The 24,655-nt window shown below is 42.1% G+C and overlaps 2 protein-coding genes across 2 annotated transcripts; one reads left to right on the top strand and one right to left on the bottom strand.

The window, feature by feature from the left end:
- Positions 1–813: 813 nt before the first annotated feature.
- Positions 814–1,077, bottom strand: LOC112129711 (large ribosomal subunit protein eL39-like). The gene has a single exon (XM_024235512.3). It carries the CDS (start codon positions 1,075–1,077, stop codon positions 898–900), a length of 180 nt encoding a protein of 59 aa, XP_024091280.2. The 3' UTR covers positions 814–897.
- Positions 1,078–7,251: 6,174 nt separating this feature from the next.
- Positions 7,252–24,133, top strand: SLFN14 (schlafen family member 14). Its single transcript, XM_024235496.3, has 6 exons — positions 7,252–7,304; positions 8,278–8,356; positions 9,987–11,090; positions 13,497–13,625; positions 14,777–15,491; positions 19,045–24,133. Exons 3-6 carry the CDS (start codon positions 10,031–10,033, stop codon positions 19,877–19,879), a joined length of 2,739 nt encoding a protein of 912 aa, XP_024091264.1. The 5' UTR covers positions 7,252–7,304; positions 8,278–8,356; positions 9,987–10,030; the 3' UTR covers positions 19,880–24,133.
- The last annotated feature ends 522 nt before the right edge of the window (positions 24,134–24,655 follow it).

Raw genomic sequence — 24,655 nt, 5'->3', positions numbered from 1 at the left:
CTGCTTCGGCCTTCTGTGTAGCTTGGATTACAAGCAGGCGTCACCACGCCTGGCTAGTTTTATTTATTTATTTATTTATTTTCCTGAGATGGAGTTTCACTCTAGTGGCGCGATCTAGGCTCACTGCAACCTCCGCCTCCCAGGTTCAAGCGGTTCTCGTGCCTCAGCCTCCCGAGTAGCTGGGATTACAGGCACCCACCATCATGCCGGGCTAATTTTTGTACTTTTGTAGAGACGGGGTTTCAACGTGTTGGCCAGGCTGGTCTTGAACTCCTGACCTCAGGTGATCCTACCGCCTCGGCCTCCCACAGTGCTGGAATTACAGGCGTGAGCCACCGTGCCCGGCCTCAACTGTGTTTAGATTGGTGGGGGGCAGAGAGCGAAAGCAGGGAAAGCTATTGCAATGGTCCAGGTGAGAGCTAATAGGAGCTTAAATTAGACTGGCAGTGGAAATAGAGGAGTGGCATATGAAAGGCGAATGAGGATTGTGATGAATGTTAGATAGGGATGGGTAGAAGGACATGAAAAAGTAAAATGGAGAGTCTTCTGTACCAGACCCACTCAAGGCCTCTTTCGTTCGTTAAGGATTGGAGACATTAGACAGTGAAGACAATGTGCCTTTGCGTGTGCTATTTCCTCTACCTGGTTTATCTTTCTCCCATCCATCTCCCTTTCTCTCAACTTGTTGCTTTCTTTCTTTTTGAAATGAAAGGTCTCACATATTTATTACTGAACTCAGCCAACCAAAGCATTCATAACAGATTCAGAGAGAAAAACTATGTTCCCAATAAAACATGTCCAAATCTCCAGATAGTGGTGACATTTTCAGCTTGATATGATAACGTGATTGTGACCTTCAGACATCATAAATACGTGTGCCATCTCATGTGCAATTCCTTATAGACCCAGCTTGGTTCTTCTCCAATGTCTCCTTTTGGAGTTGTACCTGATTTTATTACCAATTTTCATCTGAATCCACTGGGGAATGGGACGATTTTGCTTTTGTTTCTTGGCCAGGAATCGCTTAATCCTAAAAGTCTTGTGAGAAGACTTGGCAAGAAGCAGAGTCAAGCACATACCACGATGGTGGAGAAAGGAAGAGAGGGGGAAACTTGTTGCTTTCTTACTTACAGGTTCCAGCTCACAAATCATCTCATTTAGGAAATCTTTTCTGTTGCTCACTCATAGTTATTGTCACTCCTCAGAACACCTAGAGAACACTGCTTATACATTGCAAACTCTTTAGACTGGCACTAGAGCGTAGTGGTCATGTATGTGGACTATTTTGGCGAGTAACTTGAATTCTTCGTTCTTCAGTATCACTGTTTGTAAAAAGGAGGCTAATAATAGCATCTACCTAATAGAACTGTTACAAGATCAATGAAAACAATGCCTAATACATAGAGTGCTCAGTTGATGTTATTGTGTATGTTGTACTGAGTTGTTTAGTACATGTTTTCCCTCTTTAGATTGATCTCAGCTCACTGCAACCCCTGCCTCCTGGGCTCAAGCAATTCTCCTGGCTCAGCCTCCCAAATAGGTGGGATTACAGGCATGCACTACCACACCCGGCTGACTCTTGTATTTTTAGTAGAGATGGGGTTTCGCCATGTTGGCCAGGCTGGTCTCGAACTCTTGACCTCAAGTGATCCACCCACCCATCTTGGCCTCCGAAAGTGCTGGGATTACAGTCGTGAGCCACCGAGCCCAGCAGGGACGTGTGTCTTATTCTTTCAGCTAATAGTAAGGCTTTCTGGCAGGATGAGAGTAACTGGGCTTTGGATTCAGATAGGTCAGTGTTCAACTCTCAGCTCTGCCACTTACTAGATGTGTAACTTTGTGCTTTACCTCATGAACTCAGTTTGTTTCATTTATGTAATGTGAAAATAACACATGTCTTGCAAGTTATTCTGAGGATTATATTTGAGAATGAAAGTCGCATATTTGGCTTAAGGAAGGCAGTTACTAAATGAGAGCTTTTATTTTGATGGGTAGCCCCAGATTGTAGCACCATGTTTAGAACATTGTAAGCGCTCAACAATTGATTATCATTATTATTATTTGAGACAGAGTCTCACTCTGTCACCCAGGCTAGAATGCAGTGGTGCGATCTCGGCTCACTGCAACCTCTGCCTCCTGGGTTCAAGTGATTCTCATGCCTCAGCCTCCCAAGTAGCTGGGATTACAGGCGCATGCCACCATGCCCAACTAATGTTTGTATTTTTAGCAGAGATGAGGTTTTGCCATGTTGGTTAGGCTAGTCTTGAACTCCTGATCTCAAGTAATCCGCCTGCCTTGGCCTCCCAAAGTGTTGGGATTACAGGCGTGAGCCACTGCACTTAGCCGACAATTGATTATTGAATGAAAATGGCATTACATGCCAGGCACCATATGTGGCAAAGAGCACATGTTAATACACATTTACTCTTTATGTGTATCATCTCACTTCATTCTGACAAATACTCTGTGGAGGAGGCTCTGTTATTATCTCCAGTTTACACAGAAGAAATCAGAGGCTTAGGTTAGTTTAACAAAGTTTTCATAGCTCGAATGTGGCAGAGCTGAGATTTGAACACTTTAGGAGCCCCAAAATAGCTGATCAAATGAAAGAATGAATGAAAGTGAAGAAACTTACACGGAGTCAGGTAGTGGCGTAATGGAGCCCTTGGCCACTATTCTATTTACACTCATTGGATCATCTCTATGAAAGAATTGAGGGTGAGATGGAGGCATCTGGGGGTAAAGAGACCAACTTTTCCCCTTTAGTTGCTATTTGACAGTTTATGTCTGGTGAACATGCAGGCTTGCATCTGGTGAACATAAGTACAACTGTGGATAAACAGAAATGCTTAGTGAATAAACACATCTTAAATAAATTCGGGGTTCTCGTTCTTAGCAATCATCAATAGCATGGCCAGATGAATTTTCCTGAGACAGGAAAAAGCATGATCTAAGTTACTGATTTCAAGTTGTTTTGTATCAGGAACATTTGCTTGGGAGCTATCAAAGCCAAGATGTGAAGTCCTCCCTGGCCTGACAACCTAACTATTCATATCCAAGGGACTTGACTAAGGAGCTTTGAAGAAGGAAAAGAAGTTCCCATTGCTCATTTTCCACTTCTCCTGATTTGATCCCCAGTACTACCCTGCGGAAGAACAAGAAGAAAACAGCAATCTAGTTCCTAGTTCTCCTGACCAAATGATGTTATTCCTCTTGATTGGGAAGAAAATGTGGAGGTACTTAGACTTCTGATTTTGAAGGCTTTCAAGCAATCCAGAATCCCAAACTTGAAAGAGTGAAAGAATACAAGTCTTTGAATTAGACAGACCTAGTTTGGGATCTTCACTCTTCCACTCTCTGGCCATATAGTCTCAGTTTTTGTGTGATGTGTAGTGCTCCCAGCATGGTCCTTGCATCTGGTAAGCACATTTTCAGTAAATGGTGGTCATTTTTTGCCTTTGAAACGTAAGTAATATCAGAGGGATTTCAATATGAAAGTGAGGCCGAGAATTAAGGTAGACAGGAGAACTAAAAGTGAGACTGGATTCAGAAGTGACACGAATGAAAAATGAGTTAAAGTCAAAGCTGAGAGCAGGCCTTTGGAGCTTATTATGTTGCTGTGTGAATTATATATCATAGTACCCATTCTGCCTCCTCTCCTGGAAACTCCTTTTAGCCAAACACATACAAAGAGTGATGCCAGCAGAGCAGAACTTTGTTGGGCAGTGGCGTCAGCTAACAACAACGACAAAAATAGGGATGTCCAGAGACTTATTTAAGAATGTCATTTCATCATAAACGAATTGAAGTAGAGACACAGCGTAGTTTGCTGGTTTGATTTAGAGGGAGAGAGGTGTATTAGTATTCTGTGGCTGCTGCAACAAATCACCACAAATTTGGTGGCTTAAAACAACAGAAACGTATTTTTTTTTTTTTTTTTTTTTTGAGACGGAGTCTCGCTCTGTTGCCCAGGCTGGAGTGCAGTAGCGCAATCTCGGCTCACTGCAAGCTCTGCCTCCCGGGTTCACGCCATTCTCCTGCCTCAGACTCCTGAGTAGCTGGGACTACAGGCACCCGCCACTACGCCCGGCTAATTTTTTGTATTTTTAGTAGAGACGGAGTTTCACCGCGTTAGCCAGGATGGTCTCGATCTCCTGACCTCGTGATCCGCCTTCCTCAGCCTCCCAAAGTGCTGGGATTACAGGTGTCAGTCACCGTGCCCGGCCCAGAAACATATTCTTTTATGAAAACTTATTTTAGGTTCAGGAGTACATGTGCAGGTTTATTATATGGGTAAACTCATGTCACGGGGGTTTGTTGTATAGATCATTTCATTACCCAGGTATTAAGCCTGCTACACAATAGTTATTTCTTCTGCTCCTCTCCCTCCTCCCACCTCAGGTGGGTCCCAGTGTCTGTTGTTCCCCTCTTTGTGTCCATGTGTTCTCATCACTGAGCTTCCACTTATAAGTGAGAACATGCAGTATTTGGTTTTCTGTTCCTGTATTAGTTTGCTAAGGATAATGGCCTCCAGCTCCATTCATTTGGTTATTTTTGTTTTTGCGTTTTTATTTTTTATTTTTTTTACAGCTAGAAGTTCAACATCAGTTTCACTGAGTTGAAGTCAAAGTGTTGGCATGGGCTGGGCACGGTAGCTCACGCCTGTAAGCCCAGCACTTTGGGAGTCTGAGGCAGGCAGATCACATGAGGTCAGGGGTTCGAGACCATCCTGGCCAACATGGCAAAACCCCACCTCTATTAAAAATATGTAAATTAGCCAGGCATGGTGGTGCGCACCTGTAATCCTAGCTACGCTGGAGGCTGAGGTGGGAGAATTGCTCGAACCTGGGAGGCAGAGGTTGCAGTAAGCCAAGATCGCACCACTGCACTCCAGCCTGAGCAACAGAGCAAGACTCCGTCAAAAAGAAAAAAAAAAAAGTGTTGCCGTGGACCTGCTGTCTCCAGAAGCTCCAGGGGAGACTCTTCCAGCTTCTGGTAGCTGCTGGCGTTCCTTTCCTTATAGCTGCATCACTCCATCTCTGCTTCTGTGATCACATTGCCTCCTCCCCTTTCGTGTGTATCAAAGCTTGACCCAGGTTAGCCACCACCCTCAAATAAGATAACTAACTGCCTCCCATCTGTTGGTTGTTTTTTCCTTTCTTTTCTTTTTTTTGATCATTCCAATTTATTTATTTATTTATTTATTTATTTATTATTATTATTTTTTATTTTATTATTATTATACTTTAAGTTTTAGGGTACATGTGCACAATGTGCAGGTTAGTTACATATGTATACATGTGCCATGCTGGTGTGCTGCACCCATTAACTCGTCATTTAGCATTAGGTATATCTCCTAAAGCTATCCCTCCCCCTTCCCCCCAGGTTGTTTTTTCTTTTTTGAGATGGAGTCTCGCTTTGTCTCCCAGGCTGGAGGCTGGAGTGCAGTGGTGCAATCTCGGCTCACTGCAACCTCTGCCTCCCAGATTCAAGTGATTCTCCTACCTCAGCCTCCTGAGTAGCTGGCATTACAGGTGCCTGCCATTGTGCCCGGCTAATTTTTGTATTTTTTAGTAGAGATGGGGTTTCACCATGTTGGCCAGGCTGGTCTTGAACTCCTGACCTCATGATCCACCTGCCTCGGCCTCCCAAAATGCTGGGATTACAGGCATGAGCCATTGTGCCCAGCATCTGTTTTTTTTTTTTTTTTTTTTGAGATGGAGTCTCGCTTTGTCACACAGGCTGGAATGCAGTGGCACGATCTCGGCTCACTGCAACCTTTGCCTCCCAGGTTCAAGCAATTCTCCTGTCCCAGCCTCCCCAGTAGGTGGGATTACAGGTGCCCACCACCATGCCCAGCTAATTTTTGTATTTCTAGTAGAGACGGGGTTTTCACCATGTTGGCCAGGCTGGTCTTGAACTCCTGACCTCAGGTGATCTGCCTGCCTTGGCCTCCCAAAATGCTGGGATTACAGGCATAAGCCACTGCCCCCAGCATCTGTTGGGTTTTCTTTTTCTTTCTTTTTTTTTTTTTTTTGAGATGGAGTCTCCCTCTATTGCCCAGGCTGGAATGCAATGGCATGATCTCGGCTCACTGAAACCTCTGCCTCCCAGGTTCAAGCAATTCTCCTGTCCCAGCCTCCCCAGTAGCTGGGATTACAGGTGCCCACCACCATGCCCAGCTAATTTTTGTATTTCTAGTAGAGATGGGGTTTTCACCATGTTGGCCAGGCTGCTGACCTCAGGTGATCTGCCTGCCTTGGCCTCCCAAAATGCTGGGATTACAGGCATGAGCCACTGCCCCCAGCATCTGTTGGGTTTTCTTTTTCTTTCTTTTTTTTTTTTTTTTTTTTTGAGATGGAGTCTCCCTCTGTTGCCCAGGCTGGAATGCAATGGCATGATCTCGGCTCACTGAAACCTCTGCCTCCCAGGTTCAAGCAATTCTCCTGTCTCAGCCTCCCCAGTAGCTGGGATTACAGGCACACACCACCACACCAGGCTAATTTTTGTATTTTTAGCAGAGACAGGGTTTCACCATATTGGTCAGGCTGGTCTCGAACTCCTGACCTCAGATGATCCACCCACCTAGGCCTCCCAAAGTGCTGGGATTATAGGCATGAGCCACCACACCCAGCCCATCTGTTGGTTTTTACCATTTGTTTTTTAATTATGAAAAACAATTTATACTCATTGTAAACCATTAAAAATACAGATCAGTTAAAGATAATAAAGGGAAGAAAAATAAATTAATTGAAAAATTACCTTTAATCCTCCTACCCAGGGATAGCCAGCTCCTAATCTATGAGGATTTTTCTAGGCTGGGTCTTGTGTTTAACAAAGATGAAAAGTAGGAAAAAGAATAAAAGTAAATAGAACAAGCCATTTAGGAGGTAATGAAATAGGTTAAAATTGCCCACAATGAATACGTACAGGAAGCCTAATTTAAAATAAAAATAGAGCTTTGCACACAAAATTTTCTAGCGCTGAAGGTACATATATGATATGTGGAAATGAAGCTCAGTCTCTTAGAAGTGCTAAGTTTAACTTTTTCCATTCACCCCTGTATTTTCTCATTACGACCTCATTCATTCCCTGAGGTCAGACCCTGGCCTGCTAATCTGCCCTGTCACAGGCTCTTCATGAGTCCTTATCGGCCTTCCTCAGTATGTCAGTGTTATGAAGAAGTGGGAAGTCTGCTCCTCCCAGGCTAATATCAAAGGGCAAAAGGGGCTGTGACAGAAGCAAACGTTCAGACTACAGCCAGATGTGAAACTGAAGCAGCAAGAGGAAACACAAGAGCATAGGTAAAAAAAAAAAAAAAAAAAAAAAATTCTTTTAAAAAACTCATTTATCTAATTTTAGGTGCAGTCTACATCTGAGGGCATGAGGGATTAGTAAAATAGTATTTAGGGAAAATTTGTAAAGGAAAATGAGTAAAAAATTCTGGGAAGGCCTGGCGTGGTAGCCCATCCCTGTAATCCCAGCACTTTGGGAGGCTCAGGTAGGTGGATCACCTGAGGTCAACAGTTCGAGACCAGCCTGGCCAACATGGTGAAACCCCATCTCTACTAAAAATACAAAAATTTATCGAGAGTGGTGGCTCTTGCCTGCAGTCCCAGCTACTCTGGAGGCTGAGGCAGGAGAGTTGCTTGAACCTGGGGGACGGAGGTTGCAGTGAGCCGAGAGATCGCGCCACTGCACTCCAGCCTGGGCACAGAGCAAAACTCTGTCTCAAAAAAAGAAAAAAAAGTTCTGGGAAATGTGGAAAGGATATTCATCTGGAGCTAGAATCTCAGTAAATGTTGTATTTATCATAATTGTTATCAGCATTCAAATAACATTGATGAGACTTAGGAGTCACGGGACCATAGGGTCTGCTGTTCAAAATCAATCAGATTTGTTTTGTGGGTCCCATCAGTGGAAGTTATGGGGAGACAAATTGCAGCTTAAAGTAAGGAGACAATTTCTAACACAGACGTCAGAAAATAGAAGGGACTAGAGGGACTATTTGACAGGTAGTGGGTTACTCATTGCTGGAGGTTTGCATAGCAACTTGTTGGGAGTTGGGAATATTATAGAGGAAATTTTAGAATCCGATAGATTGTTGGACTGGAGGATCTTTAAAGTCCTTTCCAACACTTCTGTGATTCTATGATGTAAATAGAATGTTATGAGAAATTTCCCTAAGGAGCCATAAAATACTACATTTACATGTACCTATAGAAGAGGCTCACATTCTAAAAAGGATTCCCCAGGTTGATTCTGGTTTTCCTGAAGGAAGTGAGAAGGCAACCAAGAACAAATTGATATCAGGGGAGTGCACATGTCTTGCCGGATGCCTGCTTTCTTCCTCTTGGTGAGTATATACAACACCCACAGGGCCCCTGCTTTGCAAAGATCACACAGAAAGATGGGTTCTCTTCTCCTAGAGGAAGAATTTTGGTTGAGTTAGCAAATATTTTGTTTTGCGATTGACTAAAGGTAAGCAGATCTTTTCTGAAATATTTGTTTCAGAGCTCAAATTTCAGTTTAGGTGGCTGTTTTCTGGTCTAGGAAGCAAAAGAAGGGTGACAATGGTTTAGCTACCATGCCCCAAAAGCTTGTGTTCTTTTCCAAGTCTTAGAGGTTTCCACAGCACAGGGCAGAACTATTAGAAGGGAAGGAAAATGCTGCTGTCACATCACACTATATACGAGGCAACGTACTTTTGAGATTTAGAACATATGAAGAGTTAAAAAGGTTTCTGCATTTGGTATCAACTGACATTCTTTCAGGAGTAAAATAAAGCTTTTCAAAGTGTATGAAATAATACATAAAATATCGAATTTTATTTATGTACTTTTATTTTTATTTTTTAGACAGGTTCCCACTCTGCTGCCCAGGCTGGAGTGCAGTGGTGCAATCATGGTTCACTGCAGCCTCAAACTCCTGGGCTCAAGAGATCCTCCCACCTCAGCCTCCTAGGTAGCTGGGACTGCAGGTGTGCACCACCATATCTGCCTAATGTTTAACATTTTTTTTTTTTATCTTTTGTAGAGATGGGGTCTTGCTATGTTGTCCACGCTGGTCTCAACTCCTGATCGAAAGCAATCCTCTCACATCCACCTCCCAAAGTGCTGAGATTACACATGTGAGCTACCACACCCAGCCTATGTTTGTGTTTATAGCAAGATCTTCTATAGTATATATACTATAAAATGATACTTCCTTAGTTCTCTAGTGCCTTCCTTTCTTCCCCTTTTGAATTATAAATAAGAGCATCTTCTCACTTCAACTTCTATTTCTGCGTATTCTCTAATACCTTCCTGGGCTCCTGTGCCAACCCATGCCCTTTATATCCAGGCTCAGAGTTGGCGTTTCCTGATTTGAAATGCAAAATGGCTGAAAATGTTAGCAATTTAATTTTTCCATTATGACAAATATTAAGCATTCACCTTTATCCATGCCTACTTATTCTGGCAAGGCTAAGGATATTTGGCAAAGTGATTAGAAAACAGCAGTATCAAAGATAATTTCCAGTTGGGTGCAGTGGCTCACATCTGTAATCCCAGCACTTTGGGAGGGAGGCCCAGGCAGGAGGATTGCAACATAGCAAGACTCCATCTCTTAAAAAAAAAAAAAAAAAAAAGAAAAAGAAAAAGAAAAAGGAAAAGAAAAATTAGCCAGGCATGGTGGCACGTGTCTGTAGTCTCAGCTACTAGGGAGACTGAAGTTGGAGAATCACTTGAGCTGGGAGGTTGAGGTTGCAGAGAACTATTATTGTGCCACTGCACTCCAACCTGCACAACAGAGCAAGATCCTATCTCAAAAACAAACAAACAAAACTAAAAAACCCAAAACAAACAACAACAACAACAAATATACATATATAGAGAGATGACTTCCAACATTAAAATGTATCTCCAGTAATTGATAGTTTTGAAGAAAATATTGTAATCTTTGGAATTCTTGTTAATATAGAAACAATATTTCTGTCCTGATTATAGGAACTCCTTTCTTTTATTGTTTGGAGCACAGAGCGGCTGCTGAAATGGAGAGTCTCAAGACTAATACTGAAATGCCGTATCCTGAGGTAATAGTAGATGTGGGTAGAGTGATTTTTGGAGAAGAAAACAGGAAGAAGATGACCAACAGCTGTTTGAAAAGATCTGAGAATTCTAGAATTATCCGGGCTATATGTGCACTGTTAAATTCTGGAGGTGGTGTGATCAAAGCAGAGATTGATGATAAAACCTATAGTTACCAATGCCATGGGCTGGGACAGGATTTGGAAACTTCTTTTCAAAAGCTCCTTCCTTCAGGTTCACAGAAATACCTTGACTACATGCAGCAGGGGCACAATCTCCTGATTTTTGTGAAGTCATGGAGCCCAGATGTTTTCAGCCTTCCACTAAGGATTTGCAGCTTGCGCTCCAATTTGTATCATAGAGATGTGACTTCCGCTATCAACTTGAGTGCTAGCAGTGCCCTGGAGCTTCTCAGAGAGAAGGGGTTTAGAGCCCAAAGAGGAAGACCAAGGGTGAAGAAGTTGCATCCTCAGGAGGTTCTCAATAGATACATTCAGGAAGAGGAAGATATGAGGATATTGGCTTCAGAATTTTTTAAAAAAGACAAACTCATGTATAAGGAGAAACTCAACTTTACTGAGTCAACACATGTCGAATTTAAAAGGTTCACCACCAAAAGAGTCATACCTCGGATTAAGGAAATGCTGCCTCATTATGTATCTGCATTTGCCAACACTCAAGGGGGATACGTCCTCATTGGGGTGGATGATAAGAGCAAAGAAGTGGTTGGATGTAAGTGGGAAAAAGTGAATCCTGACTTATTAAAAAAAGAAATCGAAAACTGCATAGAAAAATTGCCTACATTCCATTTCTGCTGTGAGAAGCCAAAGGTAAATTTCACTACAAAAATCCTGAATGTGTACCAAAAAGATGTCCTGGATGGTTATGTCTGTGTGATTCAAGTGGAGCCCTTCTGTTGTGTGGTGTTTGCAGAGGCCCCAGATTCCTGGATCATGAAAGACAATTCTGTCACACGGCTGACAGCTGAGCAGTGGGTGGTCATGATGCTGGATACTGAGTCAGGTAAAGGGAAGTGAAATCATTGTCCCCATCAGCAGGGAGGATCCCCTTTCTCTGCCTTTTGTGTATATTTGATCATATATGTTAGTTAAAAAATAGAAATTTATTTTTGCTTGTAAGTGTTCTCCCTTTACTGTGCTCCTTATCTAACAGTTTTAGTTCCAAAGACTCAGAATATAAACTGAGGTCAAGAAATGTTTGGATTCTATGGCCTAAGCAACTTTTTTTTCTTTAGACTCTGTCACCCAGGCTGGAGTGCAGTGGTGTGACCTCGGCTCACTGCAACCTCCACCTCCCAGGTGCAAGTGATTCTCGTGCTTCAGCCTCCCAAGTAGCTGGGATTACAGGCACACACCACCATGTCGGCTAATTTTTGTATTTTTAATAGAGATGGGGTTTCGCCAGGTTGCCCAGGCTGGTCTTGAACTTCTAACCTCAAGTGATCAACTCACCTCAGCCTCCCAAAGTGCTGGGATTACAGGTGTGAGCCACCACTCCTGGCCAGCCTAAGCAACTTTTAAAGGAAAGTTACAGTATGCCATCAGCCATGAGTTAGGAAAGGTCTCCTTTTATTCTCTATAAACCTGTTGAAAAAATTGTGCAGGCTGATCATCCCAGTCAAAATTGGAATAGCCTCATTTTAGAGATGATATTCTAGAGAAACACTGTTTAAGAATAACTCTGAGGCCGGGCACAGTCCTAGCACTTTGGGAGGCCAAGGTGGGCAGATTGACGGAGCCCAGGAGTTTGAGACCAGCCTGGCCAATATAGCGAAGCCCTATCTCTCCCCCAAATATAAAAATTAGCCAGGCGTGGTGGTGTATGCCTGCAGTCCCAGCTACATGAGAGGCTGAGGTGGGAGGATTGCTTGAGCCTGGGAGGTGGAGGTTGCAGTCAGCCGAGATCACCCCACTGTACTCCAGACTAAGCAACAGAGTGAGACCCCGTCTCAAAAAAATAAATAAATGAAAATAAAAAAATAAAAATAAATGACTCCTCTACTAATTCTTTCAAGCAAAACATTGTTGACAAATTTGAATTGTTTCAGTAACATTAGGAGCTAATAACCTTAAGCCACTGGGCTTAGGGCACCACCAACTGGGGGAAAATGATGCAAAAGGAGATGCTAGGGCAAGGGGGTGCTGGGGGAGCAGGACCCCGGTGTTCTCACTTACCTTTCAGTTTTGCTTGGAATCAGCCTTGGTGATTCCTAATCAATCCATGAAGGACTATAGGCTGAACTATGCCTATCTGCTTGCCTTCATGGCCAGTATGTTCCAAATTTCATCAAGACTTGAGTGATTAGAGAATTTTATTGGGTCATTCTTTCTCTTAATTTGTTTGAGTTCACTTCTCTCCTCCTCTCCCCTAAAGATCCTACCACTTTTGATTCCATCTAACCTTAGATGGGGACATAAACAACTGTAACAACATTTTTATTTTTCTGAGACAGGGTCTTGCTTTGTCGCCTAGGCTGGAGTGCAGTGGCACGATCTCAGCGCACTGCAGCCTCTGCCTCCCAGGTTCAAGCAATTCTCCCACCTCAGCCTCCCGAGTAGCTGGGATTACAGGCATACCACCACGCCCAGCTAATTTTTTTTTTTTTTTTGAGACGGAGTCTTGCTCTGTCACCCAGGCTGGAGTGCAGTGGCGCGATCTCGGCTCACTGCAAGCTCCGTCTCCTGGGTTCACGCCATTCTCCTGCCTCAGCCTCCCGAATAGCTGGGACTACAGGCACCCGCCACCATTCTTGGCTAATTTTTTTGTGTTTTTAGTAGTGACGGGGTTTCACCGTGTTAGCCAGGATGGTCTTGATCTCCTGACCTCGTGATCCGCCTGCCTCAGCCTCCCAAAGTGCTGGGATTACAGGTGTGAGCCACCGCGCCCAGCCTAATTTTTCTATTTTTAGTAGGGATGGGGTTTCACCATGTTGGCCAGGCTGGTCTTGAACTCCTGACCTCAAGGTGATCCACCCACCTCAGCCTCCCAAAGTGCTGGGATTACAGGCATGAGCCGTCCCATCTGGCCAACACCATTTTTAAAATACTGTGCTTTAATCCTTGCTGATCCCCACTAGATGCCTTTTCTTCTTAGAGATAACCTGGAGTCAGAATACTATAATTGAAAGGAAGCTTAGGGATTATTACTTCACTCCTGCATGAGAGAGAGGTGAAATGACTTGCTCAAGCCGAGTCACACAGTGACTTAGAATATGTGTGATATGTCCCCTGCAGGAATCCCCAGACTTCCTTTCCTGACATATGTGAGCTGTCTGAGGCATAGTAAGTACGACTGCTCAGGCACGCATGCACATCACAGGTCTCCAGTAAGAAAAGCCAAAAAAAGAGGCTTTTTTTTTTTTTTACTTTTTATTTTTTGTCTGAAACAACTTTCCATGTAATTGTCTAGCTCCTTCCAGTTTGGTCACAGACTACAACTCTTGCCTGATTTCATCAGCTTCATCTGCACGAAAAAGTCCCGGATATCCCATAAAAGTCCACGAGTTTAAGGAGGCTCTGCAACGACATTTGTTTCCAGGTATTCCCTCTTGGTTTCAACTTAGGGGACTATTTGTTTTCTAAAATTGAGTTGGGAGGTATTGGTAGTAATGAGTTCAGGTGTTTCTCCTTAGGGAAGGTCAAATGAAGGACTTAGCGACATAATGATCCTGAAATTTTACATATATATATTATATACATAATATATATGACTGGAAACAAGGGTCATATATATACTTATTTAATAATAATTATTAAATATTTATTATTATTAATTTATTATACAATTATTTATATAATTATATATAATATATAATTATATATAATATTTATATATCTATATATCTGACCCTTGTTTCCAGTCATCTGATTCCCACTATTACTATTTCTGTGTGCCTTCCAACTTCTCATAACATATGGCTTTTGTTTTCCAAATTTGAGAGTGCAGGGAATTTCTCAGGTCTCAACCATCAAAAAACTGCCCCTAGCTTTCCAATGCAGAAGGAGCCATTGGGTTATCTGAACTTCTTCTAAAGCAGGGTTTCTCAATCTTAGCACTATTGTCATTTGAGTCAGATAGCTCTTTGCTGGGGGAGGGAGAGCCCTGTGAATTGTAGAATACTTAGCAGCATTCCTATCTGGTACCTACTGTATACCAGTAGCTCCCCTCCAATTGTGACAATAAAAAATTCTCAGGCCGGGCATGGTGGCTCATGCCTGTAATCCCCGCACTTTGGGAGGCCGAGGCGGGTGACCTCACCTGAGGTCAGGAGTTTGAGACCAGCCTAGCCAACATGGTGAAACCCTGTCTCTACTAAAAATACAAAAATTAGCCAGGTGTGGCGGCATGTGACTGTAATCTCAGCTACTCCAGAGGCTGAGGCAGACGAATCGCTGGAACCAGAGAGGCAGAGGCTGCAGTGAGCCAAGATCACACCACTGCACTCCAGTCTGGGTGACAGCGAGACTCCGTCTCAAAAAAAAAAGAAAAAATTCTCCAGACATTGCCAAATGTCCTTGGGGATGAGGGAGAGCCGGGGAGCAAAACTGCTCCTGATTAAGAATCACAATTCTAAAGGAAAGCTCTTATTTTCCCAAATGCACCAGGTATCATTTTTTTCTGCAGCGTTGCAGGAATACTTACCACATGCTTTTGTAAGTTTTGGTAACATCTATTCCTTGAATTTTCAGTGACACAGGAAGAGATACAATTTAAACCAGAATCTCTCTGTAAGAAGCTGTTCTCAGATCATAAAGAACTGGAGGGTTTAATGAAGACCCTGATACATCCTTGTTCTCAGGGGATTGTGATATTTTCTAGAAGCTGGGCTGGTGATGTTGGCTTCAGGAAAGAACAGAATGTCCTGTGTGATGCTCTCCTAATAGCAGTTAACAGCCCCGTGGTACTCTATACAATCTTACTAGACCCCGATTGGCCTGGAGGACTTGAATATGCCCGAAACACAGCTCATCAGTTAAAGCAGAAACTGCAAACTGTTGGTGGTTACACAGGGAAAGTGTGCATCATTCCAAGGCTGATACACCTGACCAGCACACAGAGTAGACCTGGTGAGATCCCCCTGCGTTACCCCAGGTCCTACAGGCTTGCTGATGAGGAGGAAATGGAAGACTTGCTGCAGGCTCTGGTGGTGGTCTCCCTGTTCTCCAGATCTCTTCTGAGTGACCAGCTGGGCTGTGAATTTTTCAACTTGCTCATAATGGAGCAGAGCCAGTTACTTTCTGAGAGTCTTCAGAAGACGCGTGAATTATTCATCTACTGCTTTCCAGGAGTCAGGAAGACAGCCCTAGCCGTAAAGATCATGGAGAAAATTAAGGACTTGTTTCACTGCAAACCAAAAGAGATCCTCTATGTTTGTGAAAGCGACTCCCTAAAGGATTTTGTGACGTGAGAGTTTTACCAACTACACACACACACAAATATATATATATATATATATATATATACATACACATATATTCTTTTTGCAGTTGCAAGATTTAATAGAGTGAAAACAGAGCTCCCATACAAAGGGAGGGGACCCAAAGAGGGTAGCCGTTGCCGGCTCGAATGCCTGAGTTTATATCCCGATCATTGTCCCTCCTGCTGTGCTATCAGGCAATAGATGATTGGCTATTTCTTTACCTCCTGTTTTTGCCTAATTAGCATTTTAGTGAGCTCTCTTTCCTATCTGATTGGTCGGGTGTGAGCTAAGTTGCAAGCCCCGTGTTTAAAGGTGGAAGTGATCACCTTCCCAGCTAGGCTTAGGGATTCTTACTCAGCCTAGGAAATCCGGCTAGTCCTGTCTCTCAGTTCCCCCGTCAACAGGAAAACCCAAGTGCTGTTGGGGAAGTTGGCCGACCACCGCTCTGCTTCCTGCTGAATTGGGGCGTAGTAGGGGTTGTGCAGTTGAGATTTCCTCAGGAGGGGTGCCTTTGATGTCATTAACATCGGAGCATGGGCTAGCAAGCTGGTCCAGGGGTCCGTGGTAGATTTTACTCATGGACTGCATCTGGGGCTCCATTTGAAGAACCATTTGTAGCTTTACAGCTTCGATTCTGGAAGGGACAAACTTAACAAGGAGGTTAAAGATACAGGGTCCAAAGAGGAGTAACAATATTATAGCTGCTAGAGGTCCTAAGAAGGGGAGAATCCAGGGCATCCATTGGCTGAGAAGGCCTCAGGGTCCAGTGTTTTGAAGCTCCTCTGCTCTACATTGTATTCGATCTCGAATTTCTTTAACTTTTTTGGTGATGATTCTGGATTGATAAACATAATAACAGCATTCTTCCCCTAAAAATAAACAGGTTCCCCCTCTTTCGGCGGCTAGCAAGTCTAAAGCTCTTCGATTTTGAAGGACTACTGCTGCTAGGGAGTTAAGTTGATCTTGCAAGGTGACCAGGTAGTCGGTGAACCGTTCCATGTCACCATTTAGTTCTTGAGATAATTTGTAGTAGAACTGAATAGAGGTTGTGATACTGCCAGTGCCAGTATCTAGTCCACCTAGCACTCCTGCTCCGACAACAAAAGGAAGAATGGGTACTCTTTTGTTGCAGGGCTTAGGTACGACATGATTGTATAAATCTTGTTCAGTGTAGATGGTCATAGGGGGCACTAAGAATGAGAGGAAGCACATAGATTCTGAAGAGCCATTCAAACAATGATAGGCTGAGGTACCAGAGACAAAAAATATTCCTGAGGGTAGGCAGACTATTCGTGTGGGAGTAGTTACCCACCTGATGTATTGGGAGTTGGTTGCACACACACAAAAATATATTTAGTCAGTCTTTTCAGGGGTGTCACAAAAGTAATTTGTGTTTTTAGTTTAAGTTTTTGCAGTGCCTTAGCTGCATAAGTGCAAGAGCCCAAACTATTTACACATTTCCAAATAATCATGGAATTGAGCTGTAAACAGGTAATTTATAATGTTCAACCTTAAACATCTCATTATAAATATGCACATGTGCATAACTTAAATTTATAGAACCAGAAACTTTTTCCCCACAATCCATGGCCTTAAATTTAAGAGAAGTAGAAATGAACCCATTCTGCTTTAAGTAGACTTTTTGTTTGATACGTAATGTTTTAAAGTCATAGGGTATTTCTGCTAATTAGACATTGTACCTAGTGAAACTTGAATTTAAATACAGTTTGATTTTGTTCATAAAATATTTTCATTTTTGACTTGTTCTGCATCAGTAATTTTAGAAAATATGCAAATTCACTTCTGATTTAAATCTCTAACTTTCAATTTAGTAAAATGAATTGGTCATTACAGAATTCAGCAAATGAGGGCAAAATCATTATGATTTTTGGTTTGGTTTTGTTATTCAATAAATCTTTCTGAGCACTGTTGATATGGTATCTACTGTGCTACATTCAGTGTTAGAGGAGAAAACATATTGAAGACCTTGCCATAAAAAAAAAATGTGAGTATTGTATAATAATAAAGACATGCTCATTTTAATTAATTAATTTATTTATTTATTTTTGAGATGGAGTCTTGCTGTGTCGCCCAGGCTGGAGTGCAGTGGCACTATCTCAGCTCACTGCAACCTCTGTCTCCAGGGTTCAAGTGATTCTCCTGCCTCAGCCTCCCGAGTAGCTGGGATTACAAGTGTGCATCACCACGCCTAGCTAATTTTTGTATTTTTAGTAGAGACGGGGTTTCACCATGTTGGCCAGGCTGGTCTCAAACTCCTGACCTCAAGTGATCTGCCCACCTCCTTCTTGCAAAGTGCTGGGATTACAGGTGTGAGCCACTGCACCTGGCTTCATGCCCATTTTAACAGGCTAGAGGTTGGTTGGTAAATATTCCCCAGTGAAGGAGACCATTGGGCACACTGTTAAGAAGTCAGCAGGAGAAGTGAATCAAATAGGGGAGGGCTTTCTGGGCAAAGGGCACAGCAAGTTCAAAGACATGGAGACACTAGAGAACCAGAATGGTAGGTTTGACTAGAGCCATGCAGACTGTGGGTATACAGCAGGTGGCGATGTTGAAAAGGAGGCAGATGCCAGATTATGAGGGATCCTGTAGACTGTGCTGAGGACTACATTCTTTATTAAGATGTATAGCTAAGTTTGAAAATACTCCAGTCAAAAGGCTAACTCAACAAATATCTATTAAACCCTTAATGTGAGAGGGATACAAAGATGGCTAAGAATCAGTGCTTTTACTTGAGTCCACACAGTCCAAATCAGAGGAGGACATGGTTATGATTCAAGGCATAGGGAGTAAAGGCCTTAGGAATTGCATATGTAAAATCATGGAATCCGTAGGGATGAGTGATGTTACTTGGATCCAAATTAAAGGAGGCAGAAAACAACCAAATTTGTTAAGAAAAAATACATATATGCTAAAGCATACTATAAAGGAAAATTGATCTAAGTAAATGAGGTAGCTCCAAAGAGGCATAGCCCCATAGATTTGGTGCCCTACTTGATGTGCCGTGGAACTCAAGATCCTCCTGATGTTTCTCTTACCAAAATCTAAAGAAGCTTTAGAGGAATTTGAACTAGTCCATGCTTTTTTTGCACATAAAAATTATGATATGCATTGAGGTAACTCTTTTCCAGCTCTAAAGAGGATAGAAAGTAAAGAAATGGTAGTAAGAAGTACAAGTTAACTTTGAGATTTCCTTTAGATGTAATGAACTTGTCTTCAGGATTGCCAAACAGTAGGAATGGATTACTAATAGAAATAATACAATCTGTTACCTGGGTTCATTTCAGAAGTCTCACATGCAGGTTTAACTGGATAACCCCAAAGAGCAAGGTGTAAAATTATGCATTCTATCTGTCAGGTAACTTGTAATTAGAACAGTTTTGTGGTATTCGCACTACTGAATCAATGACTCAGCCTGCAGATGAGAATCAGCCCCTGATTCCACTTGAGAGAGTAATGACTGCTGGTGTTCTCTTTATTGATATACCTCAAGCCCTGTTTTTTCCATCCTTACAGCCAACAAACCACCTGCCAAGCTGTGACCCGGAAAACTTTCATGCAAGGGGAGTTTCTAAAGATTAAACACATAGTGATGGATGAGACTGAGAATTTCTGCAGCAAATATGGTAATTGGTACATGAAGGCTAAGAACATCACCCATCCAAAGGCGAAGGGGGCTGGAAGTGAAAACCTTCACCATGGGATTCTCTGGCTTTTTCTTGACCCTTTTCAAATCCATCACGCAGATGTCAATGGCCTTCCCCCTCCCTCTGCTCAGTTTCCTCGAAAAACAATCACCAGTGGGATCCACTGTGCTCTGGAAATAGCAAAGGTTATGAAAGAAGAAATGAAAAGGATCAAAGAAAATCCTCCCTCCAACATGTCTCCAGACACATTAGCATTGTTCAGGGAGACTGCCTATGAGGAAGCAATGTGTGCCCAGGCTCTGCCTGGGGTGTGTGAGACAAAGACTAATCTGACAACAGAACAAATAGCTAACTATGTGGCAAGAAAATGTCACAGCCTGTTCCAGTGTGGCTATCTGCCCAAAGATATAGCAATTCTGTGCAGGAGAGGGGAGGACAGAGGACGCTATAAGCTTGCACTGCTCAAAGCAATGGAATTAATTGAGACCCACAGACCATCAGAGGTTGTGTTTAGCCCGGCCACTGGTGTTTGGGGAAGTCACATTGTTTTAGATAGTATTCAGCAATTTTCAGGCCTGGAGAGGACTATCGTGTTTGGGCTTAGTCCAGAATGTGACCAATCAGAGGAATTTCATAAGCTCTGCTTTGCTTCAAGAGCCATTAAACACCTCTACCTGCTTTATGAAAAGAGGGCAGCCTTCTGAAAATTATTACAAATAATAGAGGAAGACAGGAAGAGCAGAGTCCTTTCTCCTAGACGGGTAGCAGTGACTCCATTTTAATTTTACAAGTGAGGAAATCAAGGCACATCAGTATGGCCTGGAGCCACAGAAATGTCTCTTGGAGCTGAGCCTTCCACTCTATTTCAATGCCACAGGCCTTTTCACAATCTCCTTCACCTCCTACCTATACAATTACAATAGACTTAATTAGTCCCCTGTCTCCAGCTTTCACACTCAATCCGGCTGTCATCCATCAGAGAAGTTTTCCTCAAATAGAGAACTGATTTTATGTAATACCTTGCTAACATATCTTCAATGAGTCCCCACAGCCTTCAAACCTAACCAATTTTCAAGGCTTTCATTAATATGTCCTGACTTGCTCTCTCAACCACATCCTTTATTGTATCTCCATCTCCCCGTGTTTCTCATGCACCCCAGCCCACCTGGCATAATTTTTGGGTGGTGGTATGGTGCCCTCCAGGCTGGTTACTTTGACTGCATAGGTCTCAAAAGTAGCCAATTGACTGGCACCTCATACTGGCTATGGGTCTCAAGCTTTCAAGGTCCAGAACTTGATTGCCTTTTAGTACCAAGTCTAGATCAGTCTCTTGGGGATGCTTTATGCTAATCAAGCTCACAAAGGACCAATGCATAAATGAAAATGTTACTCTGTTAATTTATAGTGAGGACCATAGTCATAAGTGGGTCAAATGCTTTTGCTAATCAGTGCCCTCAACAGTAATATAGGAAACCAAATTATATGAACATAGCCTTACAGTAAGGGAAGCTGGTAATTTGATTCAAATATTAAAAATCTTCAGGCTATATTAGACTATTGCAATATCTATTAGGTTGGTGCAAAAGCGCAAAAACCGCAATTACTTTTGCACCAACTTAATATAAAATAAGATTGCAATAATTTCTAAAATAAAGATATTTCTATCACGAGGACTAGACAAATTAGTTTACAGGTTTACAAGCTAAAGCAAATTTAGAATGCTAAGGATGACTAGTTTTTCATTATTCTTTGCCATCAGATGAATTTTTTTTTTCTCTGTCTTGGTTTCTAAAATTCCCAGGTTCACCACGAACCCTCTCCTTACTGCCCCCAACATATACAAATTTTGCCTATATTTATCCTCTATGTATGTGAATACACTCATGTAGGCTAGAAATGCCTTATACTCTGCCACTGGCCCTTGTAGTCTTCCTACAAGGGGACTTTGCACATCTCTGATCTCTTCCATTATGACTTGGTGCTAATTTTTAAATCCAACTCTTAGAGTTTATGGGGATCCTTGGTGGCAACTTTACCACCAACACCACCCACACACATCCCCGACTTCTGGTCTGTGCCTGTGCCATTTTCTCAGTCTTTAAACCCTTTTCTGTCCCCTCCACCTTTGAAATCCTTACTTGTCAATCACATCCTTGTTCAAATGCCTACTACCTCAATTAAACTTTTACTATCTCCCTAAGTGAAACTTTCCAACGTATATGATACATATTAGAAATGAAATCAAAGTTCCCCTTTTCTAGTCAGCTCCCCAAATGGCTGAGCCAATTCTGTGCTCTTCAAATTACTCTTGCTTTTGCAAGGATTTTTAAATTGCTTTGGAGGTATTTGTATTTCCAAACTGTTTTTAACTTCTAGAAAAGTTTAGGATAACTTGATTGACTCTGGGGAGGCTTGAATCCAGGAGAACATGTGGAAATTTTGGTTATGATTTTAGATAAAGCCCCTCAGGCTTCCAAGAGGTGGAAGAGCAGGCAGGGTTTCGAGAAGCTCTCTTAGCTGCCTTTCTGAATTGCTTAGGCCCATCAGAAGGGCTAGTCTGTACCTAGGCACGGATTGAAAAGACAAACCTCTCCCTTGCTTCCCATGGCTCTAATTACCTGGTGTTTCTTCCTTTTTACCTTTCCTTGGGGGCTTTAGGGTAGTTTTGGGTAGGAGGAAATGAAGTTCAGCAATCGGTTTTGCAAAAGATGCCAGTGCATTGACATTCTGATGTAGGGAGATGTATGAATTCTTTAAAAATAATTTAAAGAGTCAAAGTCAACAGGGTATGAAGGAGTATGAGTGGGACAAGGAATTGCTATATTTTAGTCATAAGCCTTAGTACCATTTGACTTTTTAAAATATATGCATGCATCATATAATGTTTAATGAAAGAATTGTTTTGTAAAGAATTGTTTTAAATATAGAATTTGAGAGTCTTTGTCAGTTCTTAGTCTAGTGAAACAACTCAATCAGGATGAAAGTAGAATAACTAACTCAGTGATTCTCAACCCTGGATGCTCATTATAATTTCCTGGGGGACTTAAAAAAAATCAGTGATCAGGCCAGACACCAGACTAATTAACCTCAGCAGGTCTGAACACAGGCTTGGGCATCGGTATTTATTATATGTTGTCCAGGCAGGGTGCAGTGGCTGGTGCCTGTAATACCAGAACTTTGAGAGGCTGAGGTCTGAGGGAATCACTTGAAGCCAGGAGTTGGAGACCAGCCTGGGCAGCATAAGAAGACCCCATCTCTACAAAAAAAATTTTTTTAAAAACTTAGCTGGGCATGGTGGTGCATGCTTTTAGTCCTAGCTACTCCAGAGGCCAAGGTGGGAGGATCACTTGAGCCCAGGAGTTTGAGGCTACAGTGACCTATGATTACTCCACTGCACTCCAGCCTGGGTTACAGAGCAAGACTCTATCTCTTAAAAAAAAAATCCAAATGATTCTAATATGTCACAAGGGTTGAGAACCATTGAACCCTTCTCCTAGTCTATTCTTTCTGTCCTCAAAAAATGTGTGCACATTTATCTTCCTATTAAGACTGTGAGCTCCTTGAGAGTAAGAGGATGAGTCACTTACACATCTTTATTTCCCCTAGAGCAACTAGTACAGTGCCTTACACAGGGCAGGTGCTCAGTAAATATTTGCTGAATTGTACTTGTAGCTTTTAGAAAACTAGAATCTACAATGATTCAATTCAATAGTATGAATTTCTAATGTTAGAGATTTCAAAGAAGTCAATGTGGAGAATAATCTTTAACACTGTAATAATGAAGAATAAGGGAACAATAAAGGCAACTCAATTGTTTTTAGGCAACAGGTCAAATTAAGGATCTATGATGATAGTTCATTAGATTCAAATTTAAGATTAGGAACTGGTGGGGACTAAGAATAATGGACTAACTTGGTTGTTCTTAGAATTCTCAATGTTTTCTACAAAGTCTTAATATGACGGATAAAGCAATTAACTAAATGAAATAACTAAGATAAAAGAGCAGCTTTAGAGGCTGTGAGAAGCTTCTAAAACTTACTTTTAAAAAGAAAGGTAATATAATATTATCATGGAAGCTTCGGAAATGGAGAAAGGCAAAATTAAAAGTTCTTAAATCAAGCTGGGCGCAGTGGCTCATGCTGGTAATCCTAGCACTTTGGAAGGCTGAGGCGGGTGAATCACCTGAGGTCAGGAGTTCAAGACCAGCTTGACCAACATGGAGAAACCCTGTCTCCACTAAAAATACAAAATTAGCTGGGTGTGGTGGCGCATGCCTGTAATCCCAGCTACTTGGGAGGCTGAGGCAGGAGAATTGCTTAACCTGGGAGGTGGAGGTTGCAGTGAGCTGAGATCACGCCACTGCACTTCAGCCTGGGCAACAAGAATGAAACTCTGTCTCAAAAAAAAAAAAAAAAAGTTCTTAAATCATCTTGTTATCTGGGTGTAACATTTTTTCATTTTTGCTTATTTATTTCTATTTTTGTTGATATGAAAAATATTTTCACGCAGTTATGATCAAGTTGTGCTGTCAACTTTATATCCTATATGTGTGCTTTTTCCATTTAATTGTTTTGTGAGATATTGCTATAGACTACATTATTGTTCCCAATATTTCCTACCTCTCTATATCTATACCCTTTGTAGTTACTAACATTAGAAGTAGAGATATTTTCCACCGCTATAATGTGGCCTTGGTCATGTGACTTGGAATGTTAGTAGTTGTGATGTGCACAGAGGCCGTACGTGGACTTTCAGGATGGGGTTTACTCTCTCGGGTTTCTGCTATTTCCATACAAAGAATGTACCCTGGGTGGCCCACCAGCCACTGAGATATGTGAATCCAACTTGAACTCAACTCATGGCCTGGAGCCAAGTTCCACCAGTCCTAACTAGCTCAGCCAAAATCCAGCTGATCTGAAAGTGCATGAATGAGAAATAAAAGCTTATTATTTAATGACTGAGATTTCAAGGTTGTTTGTTTTGTAGCTTTAGCCGACTAATGCAGGCATTTCCTCATGTTGTAGCACAGTCTTCAATATAATCATTTTTAATGGGTGCACTGCATCCTAGCCAGATCATATGAAATTTCAATGATCATTCCCCTGTTATTTGTGTCACTAGCAATTTTACACCAATTAAATTAAGCCAGGCACATACTCAGGCATACAACCTTTTCTTTTTCTGGTATGTTTATAAATCCCTGGAGATGGGCTTACTGGATGAAAAGGTGACCTGGATGAAAGAATCACTTTATTCAGATTAGTTCTGATGGGAAGTGAATAGAAAACCCTAGTCACTGCATCTGATAACATATAAATTTTGTTGCATTAACTAAGAGAACAAAATGCTGACATCAGGTTCTGATGACAAAAAAGAGGCAATGATATCTTGGAAACAGGTGACTCTAAAAGGGCTGCAAGGGAGCACAGAGAGTGAAACTAAGGCTCACCACCCTAACCTGGAGCTGCAGAGAAGAACTT

Source organism: Pongo abelii, chromosome 19 (assembly GCF_028885655.2).
Source record: "Pongo abelii isolate AG06213 chromosome 19, NHGRI_mPonAbe1-v2.0_pri, whole genome shotgun sequence".
In the NCBI taxonomy this organism is placed as follows: Eukaryota; Metazoa; Chordata; class Mammalia; order Primates; family Hominidae; genus Pongo; species Pongo abelii.
The sequence above is the reverse complement of the archived record's forward strand: the minus strand, read 5'-3'. Positions and strand labels throughout refer to the sequence as shown.

Coding starts and splice junctions, on each gene's coding strand:
- LOC112129711 (XM_024235512.3), bottom strand. CDS start 1,077: ATGTGCTTGACTCTGCTTCTTGCCAAGTCTTCTCACAAGACTTTTAGG.
- SLFN14 (XM_024235496.3), top strand. CDS start 10,031: ATGGAGAGTCTCAAGACTAATACTGAAATGCCGTATCCTGAGGTAATA. Junction 11,091..13,496: donor GATGCTGGATACTGAGTCAG/GTAAAGGGAAGT, acceptor GTAATTGTCTAG/CTCCTTCCAGTTTGGTCACA. Junction 13,626..14,776: donor GCAACGACATTTGTTTCCAG/GTATTCCCTCTT, acceptor TTGAATTTTCAG/TGACACAGGAAGAGATACAA.